Source organism: Bombina bombina, chromosome 1 (genome assembly GCF_027579735.1).
Source record: "Bombina bombina isolate aBomBom1 chromosome 1, aBomBom1.pri, whole genome shotgun sequence".
NCBI lineage: Eukaryota > Metazoa > Chordata > Amphibia > Anura > Bombinatoridae > Bombina > Bombina bombina.
The window spans coordinates 1,535,938,531-1,535,948,988 of NC_069499.1; the positions used below are offsets into that span (position 1 = coordinate 1,535,938,531).

At 50.0% G+C, this 10,458-nt stretch overlaps 1 protein-coding gene across 1 annotated transcript; it reads left to right on the forward strand.

Moving 5' to 3' along the window:
- Positions 1–920: 920 nt before the first annotated feature.
- On the forward strand, positions 921–5,802 carry LOC128654576 (uncharacterized). The gene is made up of 2 exons (XM_053708571.1): positions 921–1,678; positions 5,164–5,802. Exons 1-2 carry the CDS (start codon positions 931–933, stop codon positions 5,739–5,741), a joined length of 1,326 nt encoding a protein of 441 aa, XP_053564546.1. The 5' UTR covers positions 921–930; the 3' UTR covers positions 5,742–5,802.
- The last annotated feature ends 4,656 nt before the right edge of the window (positions 5,803–10,458 follow it).

Sequence of the window (10,458 nt, forward strand, 5' to 3'; positions counted from 1 at the left end):
AATCCTCCGGGGAGGTTGGGGGTAGTGGTGGGGAGATTTCAGATAGGGCCCTACTGGAGGTGCTGGCATTAGTGAGCAATATGGGGGGTAGTGCTGGGCATCCAGATGGCGCGTCTGAGCCCGTCGGCCATGCGGCCGGGAGTGAGCCCTCTTTTCGGGGGGTTAGTTATGACATAGGCCCCAATTTAGTTACCACGTCGGGCCCTGCCGGGCCCGTTTCTGGCCTTCGCAGGCCCACATGTCCCCCTAAAGTAGCCGGTAAAGCGGGGGTCCCCGCTAGGCCCGCTATGCGGTCTACAGCCGCTAGTTCCTCTGTCCCCTGCTCTCCGGTCCCCCTGGCTGGGCCTCCCTCCCCTCGCGTGGTTGCGGCGGGCCCTTCTCGGCCTTGTGGCGTTCCGGTCCCCGGCCCCTACGGGCCTTACTCTTTTGCCCCAATAGTTGGTAGTTTTAGTGGGAGCAGTTCGGCCTTACCTCCGACGTCGTCTCCGGTGTCTCAGGACTCCATCGCGGCCGCGGTATCCCTTTTCCAGATGTGGGCATCTTCTTTGTCGGGGTCTCCGGGTGCGTCCCACGTGGTCCTTGGTCCTCCGGCGGTGGTTGCGCAGGCTCCCGCGTCGACTGTTCCTCCATCGGCGGCGACTTCCGGTTTGCGGTCCTCCGAGGGCGGGACTTCCGGTGACGTCATTTCCGATGACGTCACTGCCGGTCCCGCCATTTGTCAGCGGTCATCGAAGCGGAGCAGGTCGAGTTCCCCGCGCGGCGTCCAAGGTAAGAGAGGAGTGCCGCGGGGGGGAACTTATGCTCCGGGGGGCAATTCTGCTGATGCAATGGGGTCTACAGGGGCAGCACTTGTGGGGGTTGATCTTCACGAGGGGGCTAATGGTGAATCAATGGAGGAATTACCTCAGGGGGGGGCATTTCTCTGGCCAAATGAACCCGGGGGTCCCTGTTGGAGGCCCCCGTGGGCAGGTTGCAAAGGGTATTACGGCCCGGCAAAGGGCAAAGGCCCCGTCGGGCAGTAATCCTCGTCAAGGGGCAAAGGCCCCATTGGGCAATTATAAAGGTGTCGCAGCACCTATTGGGCACGCTAGGAGTATGCCTAAGAGCGCTGGCAGTAATAGTGAGGTTTCTTTGGGCAAAGGCGGCGCCCGTGCAGGCGGCGCTTTTGGCGCGCAAATTAGTGGGAGTGTAGGGGCTAGGCCTCAGGCTCCGGGCGCATCCCCGGCAGCAGCGAGGAAGGTAGTAACTAGGTCTTCTACCAAACATGGTTCACCAGAACAGTTTCAGAGTTTGGATTTAGCGGTTGCATCCACTAGACGTAAGAAAGCCACCCCTATCACTCAGAAGTCAGTACATTTTAGTGAAGAGATAGAGGACTTTACAGAAGATGAGCAGGGTGTGTATGATGATGTTGCAAGTGGCGAAGACAACCATGATGTGTGTGAGGGGATGCATGAACGGTCTGGGCACAGGGGGAGGGGTAGAGCAGACCTTCCCCTTCGTGGTACTCCTCTCTGGCAATCTCTTTTGCAGGAAAGCGACATGGCTACGTCAGGAGATTCAGGCAGCGGGTTGGAGAGAGGTGCTGAGAGCGGCCAGGACTCCATGGTGTCAGAGGATGAGCGTCCTTCTACTTCGGGAGTCGTGGCGATTCCAAACAGGACTGGTGTGAGAGATGGTGAGTCCTCAGTTTCAGTGGGGTTGCGGGGTTTTACCTCATCCTCGGATGATTCTGGGTCAGAAAATGACAAGGAACTGGGGTTGCATGGGAAGGGCAATAAAAGAATGTATAAGATGCTTAGATGGTTAACTGATGAGAAGAGATCAGAAAAAGGGGGTTTGCGTGACCGTCATGACTATATTGCCTCTGGTAGGTCCGACAGGGCTGCCCCACCCAGACTTCGCATAAGTGGGGTGGGGAGGCCTGTTAATCGGAAGGTGGCACTCCAAGGGGATACTAGATCCTGGTCTTCTTATGATCTGCACGAGCATTTGAAGACTAAGACAGTACGGAGAATTCAAGAGGGTAAATTTGTTAACATCTTCGAGCTCTCGGTGGAAGCCCTAAGGCAGAAAGCGAGAGCGGAGGATGGGACAGGCCCCAAGAAGTACCAGCGCCCAGATACATTTCACGAATGGCGCCGGTGTTTCAGGATCTATGCGTCCTGCTATTTGCAAAAATGGCCGGACCAGTGTTTAGCCGTGTTGAAATACATGGAAAACATGGAGATCATTGCTGATAATTATCGCGATGGTGCCTGGCGGGATTACGATGAGGAGTTCCGCAGAAAGATGGTGGGTAATCCACTGTTGGATTTCGGGTGCGTAGAAATGCAACTCTGGGCCCGGCTGGGTCCCGAGAAATCACTAGGTACTGCGGGGGGCCCCGGCGGGTGCAACGCAGTTTCGACCCGCAAATAGATTTCGCAGACGCCCAGCTGGGGTTTGTTGGAAATTCCAGGACAAGCAATGCACGTTGGGAACCGCGTGTTCCTTTCGGCACGCTTGTCGCATCTGCGGGGGATTTCACCCTGCCGCGGACTGCGTTAAAAAAGGGGAGAGACAGGACAGGACTGGGCCAAGAGGCCCTGCTGTCGCTAAGAGCGGACACCCCGCTGAAGGTGGCCGCAATTAGTAAGTGGCTCACGCTATACCCCGATAGGGTAACGGCGGCCTTGTTGGAGTCAGGGCTCCGGGAAGGTTTTGTTATCCCCGTACAAGGTCCGGTTTCGGGTGCGGCTTCTCGCAGGAACCTGAAATCTGCCCCCCTTTTCCCGGAGGTATTGAAGGAGAAATTGGGTAAGGAAGTTTCACTGGGTAGAATGGCTGGCCCGTTTAGGGAAAAACCTATGCCGGGATTGGTTATCTCGCCTCTAGGGGTCGTGCCCAAGAAAGACCCAGGAAAGTTTAGGATGATACAACATCTCTCATACCCAAAGGGAAAGTCAGTCAATGACGCCATTCCTCAGGACTTAAGTACCGTATATTACCAGTCATTTGATGATGCCTTGCAAGTAGTACGCAGATCGGGTCATGGGGCTTTACTGGCCAAGCTTGACATCGAGTCTGCTTTCAGACTCTTGCCGATTCACCCCGCATCATTTTACTTAATGGGTTGTTTTTTCAACGGACACTATTATGTTGACCGTTGTTTGCCCATGGGGTGTTCCATTTCCTGCGCCTATTTTGAGGCGTTTAGTTCCTTCTTGCATTGGGCCGTGGCGGAAGTGACAGGAGAGGATAGGATTGCTCACTACTTGGACGACTTTCTCCTGGTCGGCAGACAGGGGTCTAGGGAATGTGAGCTGCTCCTTTACGCCATGCGGCTGTTGATGGAGAAATTTGGAGTCCCCTTAGCAGAAGACAAATCGGAGGGCCCTTGCACTTGTCTAACCTTCCTGGGTATCGAAATTGATTCGGTAGCCCAGGAATGTAGGCTTCCGGTTGATAAGGTACAGAAGATGTTGGCAGCAGTCAGGAGCCTCGCAGCGGTGCAGTTTTGCACGCTGAAAGAGCTCCAATCGGTTTTGGGTCTGCTCAACTTTGCAGGGAGGGTCATCCCGATGGGGAGGATTTTCCTGAAAAGAATGGAGCGCTTGTTGCCGGGAGTTACTTCCCCTAAGGCCAAACTAATGGTTAATAGTGACATGAGGGAAGACCTCCGTGTCTGGGATCTGTTCCTCAGGGATTTCAATGGGATCTGTATTTGGAGAACCCCCCAGACTCCGGCGCGAGAACTGCACCTCTTTACTGATGCTGCTGGGGGTTTTGGATACGGCGCCTATCTCAATGGCGAGTGGAGCGCCGAACCTTGGCCGGCAGAGTGGGCGGCCAGGGGCCTGACCAGGAACCTGTGCCTTCTAGAGCTTTTCCCCATTCTGGTGGCATTGGAGATATGGGGGGACAAGCTCGAGAACCGCTCCGTCATTTTTTGGACGGACAATTTGAGCGTGGTTTACACCATTAACGGTCTCTCTTCGTCCTCACCACCGGTAATTCGATATCTGAGAATTCTGGTTTTGAGATGCCTCAAGCGGAACATTGAGTTTCGGGCTAGGCATGTCCCAGGAGTTAAAAACGTTATTGCTGATGCACTATCTCGCTTTCAATGGGAAAATTTTAGGAAATGTGCTCCTGAGGCTGCCACTCATGGCTTTCCCTGTCCCCCTTTTCTTTGGCAGGTGGCTTTGGATGGCAGTCCCTGATTCCGGTGCTTAAGGCGTCCCTGGCACCTTCCACTTGGAAGTCCTATATAAGGTACTGGGAAGAATGGGTATTCTTCTGCGATGTCCAAGGATTTCCTTCTTGTGCTGGTGAGCAGGACTGGCTATTGCGCTGGCTCGCGGAGCTTAGGGCTAAGTTAGCTAAGAAAGGGGCGGTATCCGCGCGGTTGGCGGCGGTGTCCTTTTTCTGTAAACTATTCACGCTGACGGACTCTTCCAAAACGTTTTTGATTCGTCAAATACTGAGGGGTTGGGGAAGGTCGGAAGTGCGGCGTCCAGACGTTAGGGAACCCATAACGGCGGACAGGTTGGTCCTCCTGCTTCGTGTTTTACCGGAGGTATGTTCCTCAGACTACGAGGTGCGGCTTTTTTCAGCGGCGTTCGCCATGGCGTTTCATGGTGCTCTCCGAGTGGGGGAATTGGTCCCCCAGTCTAAGTTGGCGAAAGTGGGTGGCGTCCTGGCGGAGCACGTCAGGTTTACGGATAATGGGGTATTACTTTTCATCCCTCGATCGAAAGTCGATCAAGAGGGTAGGGGGGCCTGGCTGTCGCTACCCGCGCATGCGGGTTCCGCCTGCTGCCCTAGTGCACTGTTGAAGACCTTCTCGGACAGGCGTCCAGTGGGTGCGGTTAGATTTTTAATTCATCAGGATGGTACCCCCCTGACGAGGTTTCAATTTCGGAAGGTTTTGGGGTGGGCGGCTAAAAAAGTGGGCTTGAATCCCAATACTATAGCTCCTCACTCCTTTAGGGTTGGAGCTGCTACGACGGCGGCGACTTTAGGCTGGTCGGCTGACCGCATAATGGCGCTTGGGAGGTGGAAGTCTAAGAGGTATCAGATTTACGTTAGGCCACTTATATCCCAATGTTAATATTTGCTGGTTGATAATGTTGCACACTGCGTTGCCATTATATGCCTTAACTCTTGTTTCTATTGCAGGGCCTAGAAGTGGGCCACTTCGTGCCTGGATCGTTGGGCACTCGTTCGTACACTGGGCGGCTATCCGAGCGGCATCGCAACCTGGAGGGCAGCAGCTTGGGTTCTCATTCTCCAGGGTGGTAGTTAGGTGGTTAGGGAGGAGAGGCCTTTGCTGGGCAGATCTGCCTGGGTTACTGCAATCCGCCATGAGGCGGTGGGAGAAACCCCATGTGCTGATCATCCACTTAGGTGGGAATGATCTCGGCTCAATTCCCGGCCGGGACTTGAGCGCAGTGATCCAATCAGATCTGCGCACCTTTAAAGCTTGGTTGCCTGGTGTGAGAATGGGCTGGTCAAACATTATACCGAGGTTGACGTGGAGACACATGGCCAATCATAGGGCAGCGTTCCAAGTTCGCAAGAAGCTCAATAGAGATGTTAGGAAGCTTATGTGCGAGCTAGGTGGTTTTGTTGTGGAACACAAGTTCATTACGGCCGCTGACCGTAGCCTGTACCGAGGCGACGGGGTCCATCTTACGGACCATGGCATGGACCTGTTTATTGAAGATATACGTCAGTCCCTACTCCTATTTGTGTGAGTTGGGTGGCGGCGAGAGTGGCCCTTGATATTCGGGCGATCTCGTGGCGGGTGGACAGTGTCCGGGGGCAGGATATGATCGAGGTAGAGTGACGGCACTTCCGGCCAGGGATGAAGTCCCCAGACGCGCGTCTGGGGTGTTCCCTGCCCGTGTGATTACGATGCCGAGAATTCCCTGTTTTATAGTATTGAGCTACGCTCTGCTTCTTCTCCTGCGCCCTGGTACTGCCCATCTTGTTAGCATGGGTTACTACGTTTTAGCTAGTACCTGATTGCCGCCCCCCTGGTCCATGTTTATTCAGACGGTCGTTAGTTCTTGTGTTGCCACAATAAACGTGACCTGCGGGTTTTCTCTAACCATAAAAAGTTGTTGTGTCGTTATTTTGTGTGTTATTTATTTCTACGTTTAGAAACTAAGTTGAGTTTATGTTAAACCAAGAATGTATATAGTTATAAGTTATTCTTTCCACAGAGGAGGATATGGCATTTAATCCCTTAAGGAAATGTAAGGCAAATTGCCTGGAATGCACATAAGGGTTAAGGCCAAGACGGAGGAGGGGAGTGTTGTGTTGTGTGTGTGAAACAATGTTGCAGAAAGAGAGGAGGGGTTCCAGCTTACCTTTTTAAGCCCAGTACAGGAAGCACATGTCCTCTTTCTGCTGTTTTTCTCAAAGTTTTCCCCACCCTTCCCTCCCTTTGTTTATTATTTTGCAATCAGTAGGGGGATCCGTCCTTATGGTGGTCCCCAGGGACTAGGGCTATCCGAAGGCTTGATGAGGGCTAACCAGCCTATTTCTGTAAGTCCAAGGACGTTAAGTTTCAGCTCCCCAGGTATTTCAATCTGGTTTACGCACCTTTTTGATCCTGGCCCTTACTGGTACGGAGTGGTGGTTTGCACCCTGGGCTGGCGGGTGGACAGTGTCCGGGGGCAGGATGTGATCGAGGTAGAGTGACGGCACTTCCGGCCAGGGATGAAGTCCCCAGACGCGCGTCTGGGGTGTTCCCTGCCCGTGTGATTACGATGCCGAGAATTCCCTGTTTTATAGTATTGAGCTACGCTCTGCTTCTTCTCCTGCGCCCTGGTACTGCCCATCTTGTTAGCATGGGTTACTACGTTTTAGCTAGTACCTGATTGCCGCCCCCCTGGTCCATGTTTATTCAGACGGTCGTTAGTTCTTGTGTTGCCACAATAAACGTGACCTGCGGGTTTTCTCTAACCATAAAAAGTTGTTGTGTCGTTATTTTGTGTGTTATTTATTTCTACGTTTAGAAACTAAGTTGAGTTTATGTTAAACCAAGAATGTATATAGTTATAAGTTATTCTTTCCACAGAGGAGGATATGGCATTTAATCCCTTAAGAGCAGTGTGTATGTAATATGTCCTGTGTGTCCCCTGTCACTATGTGCAGATCACCTGTCTGTGATTTATCAGAGCAGTGTGCATGTAATATGTCCTGTGTGTCCCCCCTGTCACAATGTGCAGATCACTTGTCATAAGTGTGCTACATCAGAGCAGTGTGTATGTAATATGTCCTGTGTGTGTCCCCTGTCACTATGTGCAGATCACCTGTCATAAGTGTGCTACATCAGAGCAGTGTGTATGTAATATGTCCTGTGTGTGTCCCCTGTCACTATGTGCAGATCACCTGTCATAAGTGTGCTACATCAGAGCAGTGTGTATGTAATATGTACTGTGTCCCCTGTCACTATGTGCAGATCACTTGTCATGAGTGTGCTTCATCACAGCAGTGTGTATGTAATATGTCCTGTGTGTGTCCCCTGTCATTATGTGCAGATCACCTGTCATAAGTGTGCTACATCAGAGCAGTGTGTATGTAATATGTCCTGTGTGTGTCCCCTGTCACTATGTGCAGATCACCTGTCATAAGTGTGCTACATCAGAGCAGTGTGTATGTAATATGTATTGTGTGTGTCCCCTGTCACTATGTGCAGATCACCTGTCTGTGATTTATCAGAGCAGTGTGTATGTAATATGTCCTGTGTGTCCCCTGTCACTATGTGCAGATCACCTGTTTGTGATTTATCAGAGCAGTGTGTATGTAATATGTCCTGTGTGTGTCCCCTGTCACTATGTGCAGATCACCTGTCTGTGATTTATCAGAGCAGTGTGCATGTAATATGTCCTGTGTGTCCCCCCTGTCACTATGTGCAGATCACCTGTCTGTGATTTATCAGAGCAGTGTGCATGTAATATGTCCTGTGTGTCCCCTGTCACTATGTGTAGATCACCTGTCATAAGTGTGCTTCATCAGAGCAGTGTGTATGTAATATGTCCTGTGTGTGTCCCCTGTCACTATGTGCAGATCACCTGCCTGTGATGTATCAGAGCAGTGTGCATGTAATATGTACTGTGTGTCCCCTGTCACTATGTGCAGATCACCTGTCATAAGTGTGACTATGTGCAGATCACCTGTCATAAGTGTGCTTCATCAGAGCAGTGTGTATGTAATATGTCCTGTGTGTCCCATGTCATTATGTGCAGATCACCTGTCTGTGATTTATCAGAGCAGTGTGTATGTAATATGTCCTGTGTGTGTCCCCTGTCACTATGCGCAGATCACCTGCCTGTGATGTATCAGAGCAGAGTGCATGTAATATGTACTTTGTGTCCCCTATCACTATGTGCAGATCACTTGTCTGTGATTTATCAGAGCAGTGTGTATGTAATATGTACTGTGTGTCCCCTGTCACTATGTGCAGATCACCTGTCATAAGTGTGCTTCATCAGAGCAGTGTGTATGTAATATGTACTGTGTCCCCTGTCACTATGTGCAGATCACCTGTCATAAGTGTGCTTCATCAGAGCAGTGTGTATGTAATATGTCCTGTGTGTCCCATGTCACTATGTGCAGATCACCTGCCTGTGATGTATCAGAGCAGTGTGCATGTAATATGTCCTGTGTGTCCCCCCTGTCACTATGTGCAGATCACCTGCCTGTGATTTATCAGAGCAGTGTGCATGTAATATGTCCTGTGTGTCCCCCCTGTCACTATGTGCAGATCACCTGCCTGTGATGTATTAGAGCAGTGTGCATGTAATATGTCCTGTGTGTCCCCTGTCACTATGTGCAGATCACCTGCCTGTGATTTATCAGAGCAGTGTGCATGTAATATGTCCTGTGTGTGTCCCCTGTCACTATGTGCAGATCAACTGCCTGTGATGTATCAGAGCAGTGTGTATATAATATGTCCTGTGTGTCCCATGTCACTATGTGCAGATCACCTGTCATAAGTGTGCTACATCAGAGCAGTAGTATGTAATATGTCCTGTGTGTGTCCCATGTCACTATGTGCAGATCACCTGCCTGTGATGTATCATAGCAGTGTGCATGAAATATGTACTGTGTGTCCCCTGTCGCTATGTGCAGATCACCTGTCATAAGTGTGCTTCATCAGAGCAGTGTGTATGTAATATGTCCTGTGTGTCCCCTGTCACTATGTGCAGATCACCTGTTTGTGATTTATCAGAGCAGTGTGTATGTAATATGTCCTGTGTGTGTCCCCTGTCACTATGTGCAGATCACCTGTTTGTAATTTATCAGAGCAGTGTGTATGTAATATGTCCTGTGTGTCCCCTGTCACTATGTGCAGATCACCTGTTTGTGATTTATCAGAGCAGTGTGTCTGTACTATGTATTGTGCTCCCCTGTCACTATGTGCAGATCCCCTGTCATAAGTGTGCTTCATCAGAGCAATGTGTACATATTATGTCTTGCAGATGACATGCTGTATGTGTGTGCTTTATTAGAGCAAGTAGGTATAATGTGTACAGATCACATGCTGTATGTGTGTGCTCTATTAGAGCAGGTAGGTATAATGTGTGCAGATCACATGCTGTATGTGTGTGCTTTATTAGAGCAGGTAGGTATAATGTGTGCAGATCACATGATGTATGTGTGTGCTTTATTAGAGCAGGTAGGTATAATGTGTGCAGATCACATGATGTATGTGTGTGCTTTATTAGAGCAGGTAGGTATAATGTGTACAGATCACATGCTGTATGTGTGTGCTTTATTAGAGCAGGTAGGTATAATGTGTGCAGATCCCATGCTGTATGTGTGTGCTTTATTAGAGCAGGTAGGTATAATGTGTGCAAATCACATGCTGTATATGTGTGCTTTATTAGAGCAGGTAGGTATAATGTGTACAGATCACATGCTGTGTGTGTGCTTTATTAGAGCAGGTAGGTATAATGTGTACAGATCACATGCTGTATGTATGTGCTTTATTAGAGCAGGTAGGTATAATGTGTGCATATCACATGCTGTATGTATGTGCTTTATTAGAGCAGGTAGGTATAATGTGTGCAGGTCACATGATGTATGTGTGTGCTTTATTAGAGCAGGTAGGTATAATGTGTGCAGGTCACATGCTGTATGTTTGTGCTTTATTAAATCAGGTAGGTATAATGTGTGCAGATCACATGCTGTATGTGTGTGCTTTATTAGAGCAGGTAGGTATAATGTGTGCATATCACATGCTGTATGTGTGTGCTTTATTAGAGCAGGTAGGTATAATGTGTACAGATCACATGCTGTGTGCTTTATTAGAGAAGGTAGGTATAATGTATGCAGATCACTTGCTGTATGTGTGTGCTTTATTAGAGCAGGTAGGCATAATGTGTGCAGATCACATGCTGTATGTGTGTGCTTTATTAGAGCAGGTAGGCATAATGTGTGCAGATCAAATGATGTATG

Excerpts from the sequence above, each read along its gene's own strand:
- LOC128654576 (XM_053708571.1), top strand. The coding sequence starts at position 931 with ATGAACCCGGGGGTCCCTGTTGGAGGCCCCCGTGGGCAGGTTGCAAAG. Across the intron at positions 1,679-5,163 it reads CAGGACTGGTGTGAGAGATG|GGCCTAGAAGTGGGCCACTT; the intron begins GTGAGTCCTCAG and ends TTTCTATTGCAG.